The sequence below is a fragment of the Athalia rosae genome, chromosome 7 (genome assembly GCF_917208135.1).
Source record: "Athalia rosae chromosome 7, iyAthRosa1.1, whole genome shotgun sequence".
Lineage (NCBI taxonomy): Eukaryota > Metazoa > Arthropoda > Insecta > Hymenoptera > Athaliidae > Athalia > Athalia rosae.
The window spans coordinates 5,526,668-5,547,456 of NC_064032.1; the positions used below are offsets into that span (position 1 = coordinate 5,526,668).

The 20,789-nt window shown below is 39.8% G+C and overlaps 4 protein-coding genes across 8 annotated transcripts; 2 read left to right on the plus strand and 2 right to left on the minus strand.

Moving 5' to 3' along the window:
* Positions 1-506: 506 nt before the first annotated feature.
* On the plus strand, positions 507-2,754 carry LOC105693141 (pickpocket protein 11-like). 2 transcript variants are annotated; one of them, XM_020856633.2, is made up of 8 exons: positions 507-856; positions 918-1,118; positions 1,189-1,452; positions 1,515-1,626; positions 1,802-2,078; positions 2,175-2,331; positions 2,451-2,557; positions 2,615-2,754. In XM_020856633.2, exons 1-8 carry the CDS (start codon positions 507-509, stop codon positions 2,740-2,742), a joined length of 1,596 nt encoding a protein of 531 aa, XP_020712292.2. In that variant the 3' UTR covers positions 2,743-2,754. The 2 variants fall into 2 exon arrangements, with proteins under 2 accessions (XP_020712292.2, XP_048514732.1); XM_048658775.1 differs by having other exon boundaries at positions 1,554-1,626.
* Positions 2,755-2,912: 158 nt separating this feature from the next.
* On the minus strand, positions 2,913-13,660 carry LOC105693305 (huntingtin). 2 transcript variants are annotated; one of them, XM_012413148.3, is made up of 15 exons: positions 13,355-13,660; positions 12,850-13,033; positions 12,399-12,677; positions 12,179-12,320; positions 11,476-12,045; positions 10,790-11,397; positions 10,326-10,639; positions 8,899-10,245; positions 4,761-8,817; positions 4,470-4,675; positions 4,219-4,393; positions 3,714-4,127; positions 3,471-3,631; positions 3,247-3,334; positions 2,913-3,163 (listed from the first exon to the last, which is right to left on the minus strand). In XM_012413148.3, the coding sequence occupies exons 1-15, from the start codon at positions 13,441-13,443 to the stop codon at positions 3,065-3,067; spliced, it is 8,733 nt and encodes a 2,910-aa protein (XP_012268571.2). In that variant the 5' UTR covers positions 13,444-13,660; the 3' UTR covers positions 2,913-3,064. The 2 variants fall into 2 exon arrangements, with proteins under 2 accessions (XP_012268571.2, XP_048514714.1); XM_048658757.1 differs by lacking the exons at positions 12,179-12,320; positions 12,399-12,677; positions 12,850-13,033; positions 13,355-13,660 and having other exon boundaries at positions 11,476-11,627; positions 11,732-11,867.
* A 218-nt stretch (positions 13,661-13,878) lies between these two features.
* On the plus strand, positions 13,879-17,114 carry LOC105693635 (ubiquitin-conjugating enzyme E2 variant 2). Of its 2 annotated transcripts, none has more exons than XM_012413690.3 (4): positions 13,879-14,129; positions 14,963-15,105; positions 15,613-15,738; positions 15,910-17,114. In XM_012413690.3, exons 1-4 carry the CDS (start codon positions 14,105-14,107, stop codon positions 16,048-16,050), a joined length of 435 nt encoding a protein of 144 aa, XP_012269113.1. In that variant the 5' UTR covers positions 13,879-14,104; the 3' UTR covers positions 16,051-17,114. The 2 variants fall into 2 exon arrangements, with proteins under 2 accessions (XP_012269113.1, XP_012269118.1); XM_012413695.3 differs by lacking the exon at positions 13,879-14,129 and adding an exon at positions 14,279-14,784.
* Positions 17,115-17,711: 597 nt separating this feature from the next.
* LOC105693628 (zinc finger CCCH domain-containing protein 15 homolog) lies at positions 17,712-20,653 on the minus strand. 2 transcript variants are annotated; one of them, XM_048658787.1, is made up of 8 exons: positions 20,446-20,596; positions 20,072-20,180; positions 19,472-19,679; positions 19,073-19,320; positions 18,736-18,939; positions 18,484-18,658; positions 18,208-18,405; positions 17,712-18,123 (listed from the first exon to the last, which is right to left on the minus strand). In XM_048658787.1, exons 3-8 carry the CDS (start codon positions 19,509-19,511, stop codon positions 18,008-18,010), a joined length of 981 nt encoding a protein of 326 aa, XP_048514744.1. In that variant the 5' UTR covers positions 19,512-19,679; positions 20,072-20,180; positions 20,446-20,596; the 3' UTR covers positions 17,712-18,007. The 2 variants fall into 2 exon arrangements, with proteins under 2 accessions (XP_048514744.1, XP_012269105.1); XM_012413682.3 differs by lacking the exon at positions 20,072-20,180 and having other exon boundaries at positions 20,446-20,653.
* Between the last annotated feature and the right edge of the window lie 136 nt (positions 20,654-20,789).

Sequence of the window (20,789 nt, forward strand, 5' to 3'; positions counted from 1 at the left end):
GATTTCCAGACGGTCAAGTCGATTTCAACAGGAGTCCTTCCCATACATACGTTAGGTACACGTATGTACTTATTGTTAGATACCTATCTGAAATTAGAATAGATCAGTGACTAGACCAAAATAAAATAGAAACTATATGTATGTATTGCATTGTTTATTTATAACGTCTACTTACCACGCGCGCGCGCCGGATATCGGTTTCATTTGTCTTTTGAAATTTGGATGCTTCTGTTTTTTTTTAATCTTATTTTTCCGGCCTTTCAAATTCGACTTTGATTTTTTCGAATTCAAGTTAACTCTATGTTAAGAGACACATGAAAAAGGCCTTTTCGAATTTTCGGTAATTGAAAATAAAAATCCCCTCAAAATAAAAGAAAACGTGTTTGTTGAAATCGAATAATTTTTTTTTATTCCTTTTCCAACGTCATGTTTCATCTATCATTAATGCATGCGTGACACGGCTGTCCTGTTGAAACAGCGATGAAATATTTAAATTGCACAATATAATGCACGCAAATCACCGCGTGATTATCATATTCCCTTACTGTTCATTTCGTAATCGTCCTACCTGGTCGAGGACGAAAAAAATGGCTCAAACTTTTCGCGTGGAATATTTGAAAAAAGACCTGATGAAATTGGAGCCATATTATGCGGATGAAATCATACCGTATGTCGTAGAACGAAACCGGAACAAACCAAAAGGTATTGGCCGCCTCGGTGCTTCCCCGACACATCTGGGAATGGGGAAAATTCGAGTTAAAACATCGTTAGGCAAATACGCTGTAGATTTTTTGAACAAGGCAACTGTACACGGATTAAATCACCTCGTTGCACCCCACAGACACTTCTTTGAAAGGTGAAAATTTTATCACTCTTCATTCATGAACTAGCTTATGTAGCTAAGTGTATTTTGTTAGAATTTTGACAGTTCTCTTCATCGGTGCTGCCCTTGGTTGTTTGGTTGCAACTTCGCTCTATTCTTGGTACCAATACCAACATAATCCTACAGCTATGGTTCTGCAGTTTGATTATCAAAATTTCAACATCACAAAACCAGCGATCACTGTATGCCTCGACGAAGCAGTTGCCATGGAAAAGTTCCCCAAAGCCTTCAAAAAGTATGTGGTATGACAACATCGATAAAGTGAATAAAAGAATTGACGATAATAGATATGAAACCATACACAGACACGGAGTCGCAGACACACCTCAGGCAAGGGCCTTTTTCCTTTTCATTTCAAATCCAAATTACTTGACGCTGAATCAAACTCCGATGTACACCGGAACACCATCCAATAAATGGATGGAAATTGTTCGGGACTTGTACTTTGACCTGGAGCCAAACAAATGCAACTTAGCGAATTGCCAAGATACTTATTTAACGGATATTGTAACCGAAAGGGGTATGTGCACGACATTGTTCGGGGCATACAGTAATTATTCATCTCTAGAGTGAGTATACCTCCTACCTTTGAGAAAGAAAATTTGAGATGTTATCTCACATTTGTTCACAGTTATTGGCTAGCCGATAACTGGACAATATTTCCTGATAGAACCGTGCCCGTCTACCAATACATTCATCGGAATGACAGGATTAACTTAAAGCAAATTCCAAGACCGTACAAAGAAAGTATAACAAATAAAGTAACATATTTTTTTCATCTATCGAGGTAACTCTTGAGACGCTCAGTCATGATTGGAACCGAGACATCGCATGACAATCTGAATATTAATTTTAATAATCATTGCATTTGGTAAATACCGAAACAAAATAACAGGATATCGAGCTTCTGATTAACAGATGAGCCTTCACCACCCTAGAACGTTGCCAACATTCAAGAGCTGGTGGAGTCAGTTCACCAAGATAGAGATGATAGATATGAAAATAAGTGTCAAAGAAACGGACAGTTCTGATACACTAAGAGAACTGAGTCCGGGGCAACGACCATGTAATTTTCCAGAGGATGCCAGCCTTCGGATGTGGCCACTATATACGAGAAACATGTGCACTCTGGAATGCAGGTATAATTTGATCAAAAAGAAATGTGGGTGTTATCCACATTTTGCAAGACCGATGCGTAAGTATAATTTTTCGGTTGTACTGACAAAATTGAGTTTGCCAATTTGGTTTTAGTTGAATTTGAAAAATTGCGCAATTTCATACTACTTTTTAGCGGGGACTCCAACTTGTAATGTGACGCAATTACACTGCATTGGAAATAATTCCCTGCAGATAATTTCGTTGAAGCTCGATGGAGTCAATCTTTGCTCATGCCCGGAGGACTGTAATACGTCCCATTACGAAAAAGTTTACTCGAACGAAGTCAACCTGTAATTATAATTTGTAGTTATATTCAGAAATCGCACTGCCTTTTCTTTTTCTTTAGTCATACCCGGTGCTTCTAGTAAAGCATTGTTCAAAATGGCCTCAATAGTATTTTGTATTGAAGGGGCCAAGCAAGCATAACGTTAATGGATAGACCGGTGAACATTGATGTGGAATTTCCCTTTGTCAAATTACAGTACCAAATCTTCTTTGGGTTCAACGACTTTTTGGGTAAGGTTTTCACTGATTTCTGATAGATGTGCTGAACGAAGGCCATTTTTTGATTAGTTTCAGTCGGAGGAGCAGCTGGGCTATTTCTTGGTGCCAGCATAATATCCTTCATCGAAATTCTCTACTACATTACACTGCGGCTCTTCTGTTACAGCACTAGTATTCGTAAATACAGAACCGAGTAATTCACTCTTTAATTCATTTTAATTAGAAATATGAAATTTTCTTTGTAGAGTAGGGACCTGGAATTCAATTAGTTCAGGAATTCACCTATCTAGGTTGTAAAATAAAATTTATTATTCTTTTCCCCTTTCCATGACGCAGTAGGTGTCAATAAATATAGATTATATACATATAAATATGAAACGAATAATATTCATAACATCTAGCATAAAATTGCATACTGTACAGTGAAACTAACAAATATATTTATTTGAATATTCATTTCTTACTTCTTTGTTGTACGTCACATCGAGGTAGAAATTCTGGCGATCAACACCAGCTACGCTACAAAGATGCTAAAATATCACTGAAAGGTGTACCTGGTTCCTTTGCCGCTGTTTCAAAAGTCTCGACAAACGCCATCTTCTGATTCGCGTCCGTCAGCTGTAATAAATATGTCAGAGACGTAACAAAAATTAGCCACCAAACTACCAGTATCGTTAAAACAAGACTCCGGTCCTACGTACCTTTTGATAAAAATCTGCTGCCGATATACAGAGGATTTTTTTATCCTCGTATTCGTACTTTCCTATCCTTGACTGAACATGTGGAAAGCTGTTATCATAATCTCAGCGTGAAGGAATATCTTCAGAAAATTTTTACCTAATCACACATGGCTGCGCACACGCAAAGGTTACATTTTTGCAACGAAATCTGCCAATTTATAATATTTTCAGGCTTAAAAGGATACAACGCTCTCAACCAGGGATTCGTAGTCGCGCTAATGAAAAAACACGACAAACACCACGTCGACATGACGATCGGTAAACTCTGTATGAAATTTGGTAAACTAAAAACCACCCAATCCTGGAGTAAACCAAGTTGAGCACTGTTACAAGCTCGCTCGCAAACCTAAAAAACAAAAAATAATCGTCAATAACGTAACACTTACAATTCGCCATGCTGAAGCATTTTCACACATAGGAAGGCTCACCTGGAAGACAACTGCGGATAATAATCTGGGGTGAGGTTGCTGTGGCGACAGAAATTCTCCAATCACTTTGGTAAGAATTTCAGAAGGTGGAAAAAAGTCGCTGAGAACACCAGGTAAAACCCCACATAATACTTCAACCTCCATCGGATGACCCTTCTTTATTCTGTCAAAGATTGCCGACGTTCTTTCGATCGACTGGACCAACACTTCGGGCTCTTCATCTGGAAGTGGTTCCTCGATCTCCGGTTGATTCAATTTTTCAGCTGCTCCAGTGTACATGCAAGTAAGCAACAGCTGTAAAGCTGGTAGTGCCAGTACCGGACTTGCCTGTTTCAATCTGTCGACGGCAACTTTCACAATTTGCTCGGCAACTTTTCCTACAACGCTCTTCGTAGCAACTAATCTTTCCAAGCCCTGAAACAAATGGTTCCACAAAATTTGTATCCGAGGTTGAAGTTTGTTGCGTCGTAATCTAATGCTCAAAGGAAAGATTCTCTTCGATTACCTGCAAGAGAGTTTGGTGGAGCGACGTAGAAATATTCTGAGTATTGACTAGAGTAAGCGCTAGATCCAGTACTGCGGGAGCTTCCGCATCCGGCGGTGTATCTTCCGTGTGTTCCAACAGAAAAAAGACTAGAGCCCACATAACGCCTTGGTGCTCTTCACTTTGACTCAATACACTGAGAGCGCGTAAAAAAATTATATGAGTGATCCAGCCGATGCCGAAGAATAATTTACTTTGAATCGGAAACATACCCATTCGAGTCCTGAGTATCGATGTGTTTCTGAATGTACTCTATGGCTAACGGGTGAATGAGGTTTAACGTCTCTTCGCAGCTGGCGAATACAGCGCTTTGCAAAAGGTACAGGATTCCATGTAAGGCAAACACCCTGGCAGGTAGGAATCCAGACTTCAAACTGGCCTCAACCAAGCGTTTCACTTTTTCTAGAGTTTCTCCATTCTGCAAAAAATTGACAAAATATACAGAACTTGAACTACCACGACGTGATTCACATTGACAAGTATACACGCATATGTGAACCCACCAATGGCGATAGGACTGCTGCCGCTTTGCATGCTGCGATGACGAGGTACTGATGTAAGATTTCATTTTCGATCGGATGGACTTTTGACAGATCTAAGCAAGTGTCAAGCATCCATTGGTACTGCGATCTCTCTGTAAAGAGTTCGGAGATTGCAAGAATTGACTTAATCACTTCGTTCAATAACCTTAAAGGAGTGTTCACTCGTGGTGAAGTCCAAGATGAATAGAGCTCCAGCAAAAAGCGAAGACAGGAATTCAGATCCAAGGATAAAGATGACAGGACATTGTTCCGGTAACTTTTCAACTCCAAAACATTACTGCTCAATTTGTCCTCGTGCAAAGAGCACGAAGCCCACAAATAGGGTACGGACAATTGACTGTAACTATATTTATGCCTGTTCCAAACCCGTTCGATATTTCCCCTATGGAAAATATGATCCAGCGTTAACCCATGCGTTAATTTAGGATCTGCAACGTTTTCGAACTTTGATAGAAGGGTTTCTTGTATGTAGAAAAGTTTCTGGGAACTAATCTTGTGTAAGGCTAGCTGTGGGTCTCTTGGCTGATGAATCAAATTACTATTCTCTGGGTTTCCGGGACAAGGCAGAAGCAAAGTTTGCATCAATAGACTCGTTATTGCCTGCACTGCTAAGCTGGTGGCTTGAATGGATACAGCGAGTTCTTCCAATGGCATACCTTCATTTTGACTGATATTTAAAACACTCAGTAATGCCATCCATATTTCCTCGAATTGTAACCTCGACGTCCATCCTATCAAAGTAACTCTGTAGATGAACTGTTCGAGAATATCTACTTCGTGTAGAAGATTTGATTCCGAGGATAGTAGAGGAACGTGGCACATTGTTGGTCCCGAGCCAACGACATGCCAGCCTTGTTTCCAGATCAGCGGCGGAACGAGAACAAAGGAATTGACTAATGTCTGTCTGCTCACAGTCACAATCAGACTTTTAATTGGGTTTAATAAAAACGCAGGAATGTTATCCGGGCAATCCTCCGATTGTCTCTTTTCAAGCCAAGCAACTAGCGTTGCCATTTGTATGCAAGCTTCCGCGTATGGTTTTGTTTCAACTTTCTCCATTGCCGGTTGTAATCCACAGCTGTTTACAACGGGAAGACGTTTGTTAGTCGTCAATAAATGTTCGACGATTCTAGTCAATGCTGCAGCTGCAGAGCAAACCCAATTGGGACTATTGCCGAACACTTTATGTAAATTGTGGTTTTTTAAAATTGCCTGTGCGCACCTCAATGCCGCCTCTAGTTCTTGGGGTTTCAATCTCCTATTACCGTCCTCGTACTCCTTTATCATCCAGTTTGTCACCTCAAAGCACAGCAAGCAAAATTTTGCTAGTTCATCCTCGAACTTTGATTCGACTTCGGATAGGCCATATTTTGTCATCGCTGACAGTGTATCAATGTACACAGTAACGGATGGAATAATTGTAAATACGGTATTCCAATAGACAACATCACTTATCAGCTCTGAGATTCTTGCTCCATATTTAGCTTCTTTGGCAGTCGTCTGTCGTCGAATGGGATTGAAAATCTCACGTTGTTTTGGCACTAGCTTGTTGATGTTTTGAACACGTTGGAGTAAACATTGCTTGGCTGCTTTGTACAGCAAATTTTCTTCAAAGAGTACATCAGTTTCTATAACCTCTCTCCTGAACCAGAGCTCTTGGCATTTTTGAAATGTCTTTCTTAATCCTAATTTTATACATTCCCTCAATATTTTAGCATTGAACTCGTTAGAGGTCATAAGTTCTGCACAGTCTTCAAAACCAAGATTTTCGAGAAGTTCCGCCGATTCTAACAGGTTATATTTACCGTCAGGATGACAGCAGCGTAGCTTTGTTTGGAGATAAAACCAGCTCTGATCTAATTGTATGTTTCTAATAGTCGCAGGATTGAACGGCCGACGATGTTCCAGTTCAAGGGGTGATAAATCATAATGTTGCGTACCCAACTTATTCAGCAGACTAACCAGTGCGCCATGTTTCTTTGCCAGTTTGGTTGAAAATAAAGTATTCATCATCTCGATAAAATCTTCTCTTGGTAGCTGCATTTTAATGTCTTCCGGGGTCATCATGAGCAAGATTTCAGCCCTTCGACTTGCTATCTTAGCAGCGAGCCTGCTCAAAGCCAAATGTTTGGAATTGAGTAATCTCGGTACCATTGCAAGGATGAGAGCTCCGCTTTGAGAATGATGCGTGCCTTCTAAACATTGTAACAATCTTTTCACAAAACTTGGTTTCGACAGATCTAAACATCTTGCGGCTATGGCTTGAACCAATAGACCGCTGGCAGCTGGATTTCTGTGGACAGCTGCAGCGAGTAATTCTTTGACCGGAGGTTCCCTTGCCAACATGATCGTCTCTTCTATGTGATTGATCAATAGCCAAGTCAGAGGTTCGGCATCGTTTATATTTTCACACACATAGTCGCAGAACAAAATGATTCCACCTTTCCTCACAATTTCCCCATTGATGCTGCATAGACACTCGCTTGAATCTGGCTTTCCTAGAGTGGTGGCATTTGTGCCATATCTGCTGAGTCCCGAACGAGGAGTATTGTTTGAAATTTCGGTGGCCAATATTCTTTCCCAATAGGTTAGTTCACTGAAGCTCAAAAGTGTCATCAAATAAGTCCACTGACAGGTTATTATTGGAGATTTGCTGGCAAGTTGGAGCATTAAAGAATTAAGTTCTTCCACTGGTAGTTTATCTTCTTCGCTCACATTACGCCTTTGTATCATCTGCATTGTAGCATTGGCCACTTTACAGTGACTTCCAGATTCGAACATGTGAATACATAGTTGTAGGAAGAAGATAAATTGCTGTATAAGGTAGTCGTCGTTTCCCGCGCAATTTGCAGCACCCAGGTAACAGTCATCGCGATTATAATCGATCAAGCCGACGAGATCGTAAACCTTGGATGTTATCAACCGAACAACTTTGAACAAAAATCTTGCCAGGACTTTCTCTGGGGCAATGTCGAACATGCTCGCATTCGTCACGTTCAATGGATCAGACATGGTTTCCGTCGAGTGATAAACAGAACCCGGATGAAAGTTGGCGTTGTATAAACTCAAATCGGAGAGCCTGGCGAGCATGGCTTCCTCTTTAGCGTATGATATGAGAGACAGCAATACGACATTCACCGTCCCTAGCCAACGTTCCAACGTCACTGTAGAATCTTGCAATGTCGGGGTCTGGATGAACAATACTTTCAGCAACGGATCGACTGGTCTGAAAACCGTTGGAGAAACGGCTGAAAACAGTTTAACCAGTGCTATGTGGGCTTCTTTTGATTCCAGTCTTATCTTTCCTGCAGCTAAGACAGGTAGCACGGAATCTATCGTCAGCCTTGACCATCTCCGCCACTTTTCTTCGCCGTTTCCATCGCTGCTGTATCTTGATTCGGTCAGACAGGCAGCTAGCAGTTGAATGACTTGATGATATTCGACGAGCCTTAGGAGCATGGAGATCAAAACATCTCGCGTTGTTTCCAATTCCTTTTGTTCCGACGTCGTCGAGTTTGAACCTCGAGTGAGAAAAATGTCCGTGACCAAAGGTATCAGGGCAGGAATGCAGTGAGTCAGAGGTGGCTGTCCGCTGGCCATGAGACCGTCGCAAAGTTGAATAATTTTTGGAATGCCGATTATCACCTTAGAGTGATACTTTTCATAGGAAAGATGAACGAGAAAATTGAATATCTTTGGTATCAGTTTCTCGGTTTCTTGAATGTGGCCTTCTTCGATGAATTCGAACTGCTTTATTACAAAGCCTATGAATATTTGGTCCTGGTCCAGAAGACAGTAATTTACACGTAATTGAACGAGTTGGCTCAGCAGCAATAACACCCTGCATTGCAGCGGTATGGAACTGGTGACTGTGTATTGTTTCAAAGATTTAATCACCATTGGCTCGAAAAGGCGAATGAAGGACGCCACCGATGCTTTCTGATCGGAATATCGCGACAAGCTTTTAAATATCGAACTCAGTTTACGATCCCCTTTCCTCTGTATCAAACTAAACCAACTGAAAATGTAAACAAAAGTACTTAGCCTTGGGTATGTTTTTCATAAAAAATGACAAAACTGTACTTGAAACAAAACTTACCCAGTGTTCGTTTCGTCTCCGTTCCGACAATTATTCCCAATAGTTTTGATCAAGTCCGCCATTTGCCTTGCAGGCGTTTGAAAACACTGGTTATGAAACCCCTTAGTCTCCTCTTTGAAGAGATTTCTCTTTTCAAAACTCATCTGGTAATCCGGATTGGTCCATTTGATACTTAAATTACTGCCGAACAAACATTTGAGTAGCTGTTGAACACATTGGACCGTTGTAGTCGGTGACAAAACGACGGTAGTTTGGAGATAATGCAGAATTTCTTCAGCTATTCTGCCTGCTTCTTGGATGGTGGCTATTTCTAGGATCTGAGAAAGGACTTGAAGTGAGGCGTTAAGAAGCGAAAGATACATTTCACTGGCTTCCCATTCTAGCGTGGTTTTGTAATTAGAATTAGCAGCCTTCAGAATATCGTAGAGTTTCATATAGTGCGGAAAAGTTGAGAACGAGCCCATTTGTTCCTTACCAATCTTCAAACTGGACAATTTCTCATCTTTTTCCTTAGACTTTTGATCAGGAATCAATTTTCTCTTCGGTGACAATGACTGGGCGGACGGCAGAGGTGGAAGAGCAGACCTTGTGTTTGGTTGTTGCAACTGTATCTCGTCGATGACGTGTACAAAGGTATTTAGAATCCTGATGACGTGGGTTAACAGTTCTTCGAAGTGTTGATGCATCTGTTTATCCTTGAATAAGCCCCACAATTTACCCGCTTCTGTGTCAGCTTTGTCGGCGGGATCAGCTGGGTGCAAATTACAAAGAGCCATACCCGACGCCAAATTTCCCGCCAACAGCATCAAATGCCTGTGAGTCGATAAATCCAGACTTAACGGAGAGGATGATAACAAAGACGTTGTCAACGATATCAAACTATTTCGCAATGGAGTAGAAGTATCTCCTGTAACTGGAACTTCGGTGATTGCATCCCCTCGGCTATTAGACTTTTTGGATGATTTCTTGATAACTGCTTTTGGTATCGAACAATCCCAAGCACTCGGGTAAGTCGTGGTCAAGAACGTTTCACTGAGTAGGCTGAGCGCTTCGCAGCAGCCGTAGCTCAAATACTTGGGAGATCCTATGATGAGTTTCTGCGTGAGTAAGCTCACCATTCGAGACAACACAGATTCAACTGTCTCGCTGTGTTCCTCTCCGTTTTGTTGGTACAACGAGTCAAACGGCTTTGGTAGACTGTCGACCAAGGAATTGTAGCTCATTTGATGAGCGAAATTTTCCGTTGGCGTCAAAATTGTCTCCGACAAAAATCTCCCCGTTAATTTTGACGCCTTCCTTGTCACTGCGGACTCATTTGGGTGTTCGTAATACAGCAGTGGAACTATCCTAGAAATTTGCAGGAAAAAGAACACTGTTCAACCGCCCAAAGGCTGATGAAAAATTACGTCCAAAAAGTAAACGCTTACTTAACAATGGCTGTGGCTGTAGCGTGACGTACTCTTTGATCTTGGTCTCCGAGCAATTCGATCATGACGGAAATAACATTTTCCTGAATCTGAGACGAACCACTTATGTACGCAACGGTGGTATAGGGTAACTTGCTGAGTACCTCGACAAGTTTTACTTTGACGAGAAAATATGGGTTCTTGACAAGCAACGGAAGCGCTTTTAGAATGGGTATTGCGTATTTGCTGTCCGCTGACTCTATCATTTCTGTCAGACATATATTCAGTGCTGAAAGTGTTTGTCTGCATGTCGTCGCCGACTCATCTTCCAGCCCCTGTAAATGAAATAATTTCACAGCTTTTATATGGAATGGATTACAATTATGCGCCAAAAATTAAGTGTTCCTAATTTCATGCAAAAGGACTATAAACGATGTTTTGGGTTAATTTCTTTACTTTACCGATAGACTGACAGGAACACTCACCTTTAAAAGTAGCATCGTAAGATTTTCAAGTGATAAAAATTCGCCCTTTATTTTATCGGGTGTCGTTGATTTTAAAAAAATATCCATAATTTTATATTTACTATCAGACTGAAGAAAAACAGCTTTCAAAAAAGATCCGATGACCATCGCCACGTTCCCTCGAATCTGAGGATCGGTGTGATCCGCGAAAAGTAAAACGTCACTTATGTATTGTTGGTCCTCGTCGTCGATTTGATTTTTATCAAGTGTCGACAACAACAAGTTTGGATATAGTCGTATTATGTGAGCGACGCAAGTCAACGCAAGAGATTTGACGCTGACTCGAAATATTTGGTCGGGTATCAACTGACCAGAATTTCCAGTGAGCAAAAATGAGGACACCAAATATCGACAACAATATTTCAACGGAACGTCGGCATCTGTAAAGCTCCCGATGTCGGTCTCCTTGAATAAAATCCCAAAGGATGTCTTCTGAGGTGACACAACAGACGACATCCTTTCCTGATGCTCGTCTTCTTTGGATTGTACGCTCGGCAAACTGATATTATTCAAGCAGTCAGTTCTCTCCATTTCACTTCCAGCATCGCTTCCTTCTTCCACTTCTTCATCTTGCAACAATATTATCGTAATTTACGCGACGTTACAAAATTATAATCTATAAGCGCATAAGGCCAAGTACAACTCACTATCGAGAGGGCCAATAATCAGACCGCTGTAATTTTGCAAGGACTTTTCTGTTGCATCGGTAAGTTCGTTATGAGCAGTCTGCATGACGGGAGGTCTTTGAATGACCGGTAAAAGATTCTCCGACTCCACGATCCACTTTTCAATGGTCGGTCTGATTTCCGGAACATCCGGATCGAAAAGATTCAATGTTGAATCAGAATGTTTCCCAGAAATAGTCGTGGTTGAGATGCTCATTGTTCCCAAAGAAAGCCTTACCGAATTCTCACTCAATGTTATTCTGCTACGTGTTATTCCTTTGCAGGACACTAAAACTGGGACCAATTCCTTAGAAGGGAACTGCAATATTTGAGCTAGTGTCTCGAGAGCCGCATTGACAACATTGTGATCTGAGTGCCATTTGGCAAAGTGTAAACACAACTCGTACACCTGTATTAGACTATGAAGGGTCACATCTGGTTGTTCCAGAGTCGAAGTTTCATTGATATGAGGCATTATCACCCTCAAGCAGCCAAATACACCAATTACAGTAGCTAAATGCTCTTCGTCTTCAGTTATTGGCACAAGCGTTTCTGTTCGAAAGAGATTAAAAGTATTTTGGTAATAAATATTGCAAAATGTCAATCCAACTGCTCACAAATCGATGTTTTCTCTACCAAACTAATTCAAACGCAGCTAAATTACGTAATTTCATATTATTTTTACCTATCAGATGTTTTAAAACATAGGCTAAGAACGTTTGAGGTTTTCGAGAATTCAAACATGTTGTCAGAATCATAGTAGCCGCTGTTCTTCGAAATACAGCTTGCGTCGAAGATATATTCTGATAAAATGCCTTCAAAAGTGTCTAGAATTGAAATTTGTATTTCGTCAAACAACTTCAAGTGATCCGATTGACAAAATAATTTAACTGGAAAATATTTACCTTAACGTTGTTATCGGAGGTAAAGTTACCAAGAGTTTTTAAAATTAGTGGCAACGCATTGGCTAACGTCTCGATAACAGATTCTTCAGGACGTTCGGAAATGGCTACGATGCAGGGAACCAAGTTTGCGACAAACGCCTTTCCCTTAATTGGACGAATCATATGGCCTAATTGTGCAAATCTCCATAATGCTGTTCTTAAAGTTCGTGCTGCCCCATTGTTTTTAATCTCATGATACAATACTATTTGTACTTTAACTATATTACCATCCGTCATAGCCTGATAATAAATATAATTAACGTCAATTACATTCTAACCCCTATAAAATCAACATTCGTCTGCTGATCTTTGATCACATCCTGGAGAGATTTCTCTCAAATTAGATATTATCATGCACTTGTAAATTGATTGTAATTTTAAGAACAAGGTAGGTCACGGAGATAATACTCACCCTTATTATTTTGTTCAAACACTCGTCGGCTACCATCCTGACATCGGATTCAGAATCATCGCATAGCGAGAGTAAAGTCTCTATAGATACAGTGAGAACTTGTGAAAACTTAGGCGTTAGTTTTGCTGTGGAAGAGCAGATGCCATCGGCTATTGTCATACAGTGTGCTACCTTTTCTTTTTTCCTGTAAATAATCGCAGAGCTTCTATATCATCGAACTAACGCTCTGAAAATGGCGATAATTCATCGTCAAATGAACATTTTATACCATTTTTTTTCTAGTCATCATTTTCGACGGAATTTTTGGAATTTGATAAAATTCAAGCATATCATATAACCTTAACGTAAGAATCTAAAATCCTGATATCATAACTGACATGGGAGAGGAAAATCCTTGTAAGTGCGATAAAATAGGCATTCATGAAACTTTCAGTCCGTGAATGTTGCAAGTACTCTACCATATATGTTTATAAAAATATTATTATTTTGAATAATCGGTGTATACCTTGACGCATAATCCTGGGATGTAGGATCTTGAAGCTGTAGGTGCTTCAAAATATCCACAGCTTTGAGTATTCCGTTAACAGCAGCCATGACTAATTAATGTATTATCTATACATTTACCTATCGAGCGTAATCACCGTTTATCAATAACATGTTGGAAACGATTCACCCTACAAACATTTCTGATTTCAACATTGACACCGATTTGACAGGTGGTGCCGATCGCTACAAACGGTACGACCGACCCATGAATAAATGGCTTGGTATGTTTTCAAACTTGCGCTTTTCGTACACCCCCCGCCGAGGCAGAGGAAGTGGATTAAAACGAAGGAAGGCTGATACGCATTCAACGTGATCAGCTGTGAGGACGGAGAAATTGTCGACGATTGTAAACTGACCTCGCCAGCCGCCCTCAAGGCCGCTGTCCGTATTCGTTAATGGTCTCTCGAAAGTGGCGCGTCACCGTGAGACGTATACAACCAGCGCTTGGTAGCAATTTATCTCAAGTGAAATAACAAAATTTGAGACACAATCGGCACTCTAGTCTAGCTTTGTTTATTCAAGAACTATATAGATTGAAATTGAACATAAGAGTTTGTTAGCCTATAATATAGGTAATGGAAGGTTTTGCCGTGAAATTATCATAAGATTTAAATACTCTGTTATCGCTGTGGTGGTACTGTTAAAATATTACAGTAAATAGTTCCGAAAACAAACATTCGTGGGCTACTGAACAATTTTTCGAGAAATCATGGCGGTACCCACGGCCGGTGTTGGTCAGTACATTATACATTTTCTCTATTAATCATCTATATTCATACGATATCGATTGACCATCGATTAATTATGCTAAAGCTCTTCGCTACCTCTAATTACTTCACCCCTTCAACCACTGGGTCTCCAGTTTATTACGTAAAATAGTCACCTGGTAGATCGTCGCCGTGTCCCGCTCCGTAAATTTTACACTCATTTATCTACATGGCCTGCCTTAAAGGAGAGAACGATAATCTGGCTGATCTAACTGTTGTTATGAATCTTTCAAGTCTCCTTATCCGCCAACTCGCTACCCCCTAGATATGATTTCTAGTTTACGCAAATTTAGACTTAATTAATGGTACCGATTTTTTTTTCCCTTTTTTTTCCTTCTACCACGAGTATGATTATTATTTTTATAAGTTGAGCTGTGCTCTCTGATGAATAGATAGTTGTTCTCTCCCGACTGTTTAACATTTTTTGTGTGGGATTTCCACGTATCTCTGTACCATCGGTAGTTTCAATAACAAATAATTAACATGCCATTTTTGAGTATTTTTGTCAGTACACGTTTCTCTGACCACCAGGTCTTGCTCCTTGACTTACTGAATGGTTGTTTTTGTCTCTGCAGTTAATCACCGTTATCTCTGTGACGCATTTCGTTTACATCAATTTGAGGTATTATTCGAGCTCCGAATAATGAGGGGCCGTTGTTTGCTTAATTAGAACTCTAACTCCGATTCAAAAAACCGAGAATTTCTGTTCCGAAGGAATTTCCACAAGTCTGTGACTTGTAATAGCAGCTTAGTAATAACATGGTGGATACTGATTTTTTAAATTTTTGGTCATTTTACAGTTGTGCCTAGAAATTTTCGCTTACTTGAAGAACTAGAACAAGGACAGAAAGGTGTTGGCGATGGAACGATTAGTTGGGGCTTAGAGAACGACGATGATATGACCCTGACGCATTGGACAGGCATGATTATTGGACCACCAAGAGTAAGTTGCTGTTATTTAATCGATAATATCTTGTCGCATTCATCACAATACCGACACGTCAAGAACTACGAGGAGATGTTAATTAACCCTTCATGCTCAGACTAGTTACTTTTATTGAACATGGCTAATTGTAAGCTTCGTTGGCTATAGGCACCAGTGCGTGACCTAAGATCGGGCCAAGGTCGGTCAACTCGAATGTATTCTAATTTGAGAAATTCCATGCTTGAAAGGTTTTGTCCACAATCTTGTTCTGTTCCATTCGAGTATAATGAACACGTCTAGCTGTGGTTTTTACTCGCAAGACTCTTTCATACCTGCAAGTAATGAATTGGAACAGTCAGGCAAATTCCAATATGTTTTCATCAAATATCAAAAATCGTTTGTATAGTAATTGCCCTTTTCGCCATCGTACATAAATATTTTACAGACAAAGTTGAAGTCAATTTAATTTTTTTCTTCGTATTACGAAACGGAGGTAATAGTAAAATAATGTGTTTTGTTTTTCAGACACCTTATGAAAATAGAATGTATAGTTTAAAAATAGACTGCGGTCAAAGATATCCAGATGATGCTCCAACCGTAAGGTTTTTAAGTCGAATCAATATGAACTGCATCAACAGCACTACCGGTGCGGTAAGTTATCGAGATAGCTGATAAATTTATTTTGAAAACATCCGTGAATAGCACAAAAAAACCAAAACTTTGCCAATGCACATTTTTACCGTGAATAATTTTTGCTTAGATTTTATCGACTTTGAATCTAGAGGTTTCGATTGATGTGATATAGTGATATTGTTGTCACAGGTTGACAATCGCAGCGTACCAGTGCTTGCGAAGTGGCAACGAGAATACACAATCAAGACTGTACTACAAGAACTCCGACGTCTCATGACCCTGAAGGAAAATATGAAACTTTCTCAACCACCCGAAGGCAGTACCTTCTAGCTTAACCATGCGCGCACCGTCTCTCCTTTTAGCGGTAGTACTAGGCAGGCCTTATTAAGGTATGAAGAGCCCTGCTCTTGGTAACCCTAAACTAAAGAAGTTTATTCGAATGGTACATATTTGCTTGTAAAGGTGAAATCAAATCCGTATTTTTTGATTCTAGGTAAATAATAATAGCAGTTTATTGTTTTTTTAGTTATCGAATAAACCTCGTCATAAGATATCTTAATTCAACATCGGCAAATTAAAATTGGATACAAGATTTATTAACGTGTACAGAAAGTGTATGATAGTTGATTTACGCAACTTTTTGTTTAGCTTCGTTTTTCATTGCCGTCACTTCAGCCGAATCTACCAATATCCTTTTGACTCGCTGATTGCTCTGATAAGTCAAGAATCATATTTTAGCTTTAACAAATAAAATGAATACCCTGTTTAAGTAATAAAAGGAAGAATTAATACGGAACGAATACTGTATAATTGATAGTAATTGTTTTTTCTTTTTTTTTCATCTCATCTAGCGCATCTCACTCGTGAGCAATTACAGTTTTACGTGTTTGCATAACGCCGCATTCTCCCGGGGCTTATTTTTTTCCTTCTTCGATCCAGTAAATCGAACTGTTTACTTTATCCACTTAATCGAGCAAAAATATAAAATTCTTTCCGATCAATTATCTCTACGTAAGTATTGGATGTATGCTTAGCGTGTTTGATTCTCAAACTGTTACATGTTAGCCTGCTATAGCAAAGAACGTCAGCATCGAACATGCTAAGTCTATGAGAACTTGATAGGTCATGTAAGAGTTGAATCTAAATATCTATAATGAAATAACGTAGCATTTTGCCTGAAAATCTGAATTTACAGCTTATCCCTTCTATCGGTATATCTTTTAACAATTTAGTCTTATTTAAGGTAATTAGAATGTCGCTCCGTTGCGAAGACGCCATAAAGAATTTGGTACAATCAATGTAAAACGAAATTTTGCTAATTATTTATCTATGAGGAATAAGTGAATAATAATCTTGTAGTTTTAATGAATATACATAAACATTTCATAATCTTTTTCCTCGATATTCATTAATTAGAGGTTTACTTCTAAGACATTCAATGCTCAGACGTTGTTTCAATGTTCGTATTATATCAGCTCGTATCAGGTTTTTGAGGTCAGGTTCATCGGAAACACAACTTGCACATTTTTTCAGCAGTGGTCATCGAATGGAGCCTTTCAGATAAAGAACCAACAACCTTTTTGCCTAATCAAACTAACAGCAGAAGCAAATATTTTTTCGTTATGATTATGTCAACTTTACTTTCAAGTCTTGAAAGGGCCCGGAGCGCAGAGGTGGAAAAAAAAAAATTCGAGTGAAAACTGACTAGATCTATTCAGTCACAAACCAAGTACACACATACTTCTGATAACGATCTGCTTGACAGGCAGCTGGCAGATTTCGGGGAAAAAACGAGACAACTGAGAAAGTAGGCCTACCCAAAACGCCTTGTTAGCTCTGTACTCTTCAGTTTTCAAATGTGAACTGCACACTGATATTCAGGCGTAACCTTGAAGGGTCATGTCGAAACGAAAGGTGTAGCTGTATACATAGATTCATCAATGTTCTCTTGGGGGTTCTGCAACGGGTAAAATAACAGCGAATTGATGGGATCCGTATAATTTGTTTATTCAAAAATCGATATTGAGCGTAACACAATCATAGTTAACCCATCAAATACGACAATTGTTAGGTTAGACAAAAAGGTTGCGGCAGGATGGGGCTATGTATGGCATCACATAGTTCGAGCTGTGCGATCGAAAGGAATATCCCTTACAGTATATTTCATGCGTGTTGATATCTTTACAGGATTCACATCATCGCCGATGAATAAATATCAAATAAAGAAATCCCAATTAACCGGTTACAGAATATTAGGTGAGGAGAAAATAATTTTGAGACGACTGGATTACTCCTCTAGATCCAGGTCTCCCAATTCTTCTTCCAGCCCCTCTAAATCTTCGTCGGTGAATAGATTTTCATTGATGGTTAACGCTGTTGCACCTTCGCCCAAGATCGTTACTTCTGTGAATGCGGAATGTATCGTCAGACGAGCTTATAAAAAGCATGTTTATTCAGGAAAGGTTCCGAAGATATCTGAGAGTTTACCTGCACTTTCTCCATTGGTTTGAGCATCGACGTTGGCTTTCAGCCGGTCGTCTTTAGCTACAGTAATGCCATCGGTGTCTGCTTCCATAGCGTTATAAACTAATTCATCCATGTTCAACTCTTTGTATTCTATTCCTCCATCTTGATCGTCGTCGCTCAAGTCGTACGAGGCAAACGCTTCGTCTCCGTCGTCGATGCCTGGTGATTGTTACGAAAATTGTATCACAAAAGCTTGTCAATGGCATATCAAGATATGAAAATAGAGCAGGGACTCACCATCACCAGCTGCCAGCAGGGGATTGAAGCTAAACATTTCACGTCCAGAGATACCGACTTGATGACCAGCTTTGTAGTCGTTCCGACGTTTCTCTTCGTCCTTGACAGCCTGCTCTGCCTTTTGTTTCAATTTTCTCTTTTTCCACGCCAAGAAACTGTTCAGAGTAATTTTTGTCTAGACGCGAAATAAATTGTCCCATCAGCGACTCGTACGCGATTAAAATGTCAATTAGGACGCTTTAACAATGTTACCTGGTTGGGACCCAAGTTCGCTCTTTCTCTCTCGATAAGATCCTCCAGCGAAATTTCATCCTTCTTTTCTTCCTTCTTCTTGTCCTTTTTCAACACGAACCCTGGAGGCAGCGCGTGTCTGTAGATACATTTCAACCCCGAAGGACACTCCCAGAACCAACCATATTTTGACTTTTCCACGGCCTCCAAAAAGTGCTTGCAAATCTGAGAAGAATTCAAGAATCGTTGTAATACTCGTGGTGCAGAGCCGAATCCGTTTCATATCGATGCATCCGCATGAAAGATGATGAAGCTTTTGAGCAGGAGAAATAAGAACACTTGGATCTAGAAGACTCACGATATCGGTGGTTGGCTTATTGGCGCCAGCTGCATGCTTCTTTTCCACTACTTCCTTGAGTTTATCTTCGTCCCAGGTGTCCATGGTATCGCCTTCCTTGTCGTCGCCATCGTCACGCATGTCGCAATAAAGCGACCTCTTCTCTGCTTTTCTTTCTATAGTCAAGTCATGAGAAAACTTACATCTGTCTCCTTTCGTGCATTGACCTTGTTTGAAGAATGCACAGATGACAGACTTTGGATCCGTTCCTGAATAAAAAGTTAATAGATAAATTTTGACAAAAACTTTGTTGCTAAGATTTTGGCAGATAACAAATAAGTCTGCTACAAGTATGCCAAAAACTATCTTGGTCTGACCAACAACGTGAACTCTTTGAGTGAATTATGTCTGCAGATTTACCTTTATCTACTTTTTGGGTTTGAACTGGTTTGAATATCATGGCGAGCTCTTTCTGCTCCTTGAGCTTTTGCTCCTTCTCCAATTTCTTAGTAGACGGATCATCGATTTTTCTTGGGTTGAGACCACCAGTTTTCACTTGTTTTTCTACTTGTTGGATAAACTTCTGTTGCTTCGCTCCCTTCTTGTTCTTGATACCAAACGTTTTGTCCTGTAACATAAAATACGTAAGTCTCCATTATCACAGGTGCATTCATAAAAAAAAAAACCCTGAAGATCTTCTATTCCAAAATCGTAACGACCAAAAAAAACACATGATTCATTTTATACACAAATGGTCCCTTAAAACTTAGTTAGAAAAATAACTATGGGACATTGCTACCCGTGAGAGCTGACATAAATCCGTACGGATCGAAAATATTAATAAATTTATTGTGATGCAATCAACAGCTTTGATCGGGAGGCTTGAAAATTGGGATCATCCAAGAATCTACTTTACTGTCGGCAGACTTATTCACCGTAAGAAATAAGTAGAAAAGATGGACGATGTCGATATGCAATTACTTCAGTCGATGTATCGCTATGCAAGTTCTTCAAGCTTACGTTATATCTGATGCTCGCTCAATCTTATGTGAATTTGGACAGTTCTTAAGAGCGCACATTGTGAGCACCATCGGTTCAAGTAGTCACATGGCGTAAGTCCAACGACAGCCTAAGTAAAATGATATACATGTAGGCTTAAAAGTATGCATGTGCATGTGGGTGTAAAACTCTAGGTAAGTAGAAATGTGACATGAAATAATTTCTTACTGAGAATAACCACAGATTTTTATCACGGTGACGAAAGAATGTAGACGTTTGAAAAAAAGCGGTCGCAGTTGAACAGAACGTTGTAAAATGTCAGGAATATTCACATGCCTTGCCATATTAGCACAGAATAAGGAATAGGAGATTGTTCAGTGATATTAATGGCTCACCTCTATCACTTTCTCCTTCTTCTTTAACTCCGTTTTTTTGCTCGGAGCCGGAGCCTTCTTCGGCGGCATGTTTTATCGATTCTCACACTAATTTCGAGCTTGATCTAAATGTAGATCAAATATCAGCAACAGTCTTTGCTACTTAAAACAGCTGACATGTAAGCATTTAAACCTCAAAGATCTCACCACAAGTGCAATGCGGCCGCCGATCGCTCCAACACGATTCCACTTTAGGATTTTATTTGGCAATGAACTATGATAAATAATTGAAGAGAAGCAACTCTACTCGGGTTTTGACTGCGATGAACTAAGTTCTAAAGTTCTTAGACAAAACTAATTGGTTT

Excerpts from the sequence above, each read along its gene's own strand:
- LOC105693141 (XM_020856633.2), top strand. The coding sequence starts at position 507 with ATGCACGCAAATCACCGCGTGATTATCATATTCCCTTACTGTTCATTT. Across the intron at positions 1,453-1,514 it reads AGTAATTATTCATCTCTAGA|TTATTGGCTAGCCGATAACT; the intron begins GTGAGTATACCT and ends ATTTGTTCACAG. Across the intron at positions 2,332-2,450 it reads TACTCGAACGAAGTCAACCT|GGGCCAAGCAAGCATAACGT; the intron begins GTAATTATAATT and ends TTTGTATTGAAG.
- LOC105693305 (XM_012413148.3), bottom strand. The coding sequence starts at position 13,443 with ATGGCTGCTGTTAACGGAATACTCAAAGCTGTGGATATTTTGAAGCAC. Across the intron at positions 11,398-11,475 it reads GATTATTGGCCCTCTCGATA|ATGAAGAAGTGGAAGAAGGA; the intron begins GTGAGTTGTACT and ends TATTGTTGCAAG. Across the intron at positions 4,394-4,469 it reads GATACTCAGGACTCGAATGG|TGTATTGAGTCAAAGTGAAG; the intron begins GTATGTTTCCGA and ends ACGCGCTCTCAG.
- LOC105693635 (XM_012413690.3), top strand. The coding sequence starts at position 14,105 with ATGGCGGTACCCACGGCCGGTGTTG. Across the intron at positions 14,130-14,962 it reads GGTACCCACGGCCGGTGTTG|TTGTGCCTAGAAATTTTCGC; the intron begins GTCAGTACATTA and ends GTCATTTTACAG. Across the intron at positions 15,106-15,612 it reads TGATTATTGGACCACCAAGA|ACACCTTATGAAAATAGAAT; the intron begins GTAAGTTGCTGT and ends TTTGTTTTTCAG.
- LOC105693628 (XM_012413682.3), bottom strand. The coding sequence starts at position 20,514 with ATGCCGCCGAAGAAGGCTCCGGCTCCGAGCAAAAAAACGGAGTTAAAG. Across the intron at positions 19,680-20,445 it reads AGAAGGAGAAAGTGATAGAG|GACAAAACGTTTGGTATCAA; the intron begins GTGAGCCATTAA and ends TTTATGTTACAG. Across the intron at positions 18,940-19,072 it reads ATAAGCCAACCACCGATATC|ATTTGCAAGCACTTTTTGGA; the intron begins GTGAGTCTTCTA and ends AATTCTTCTCAG.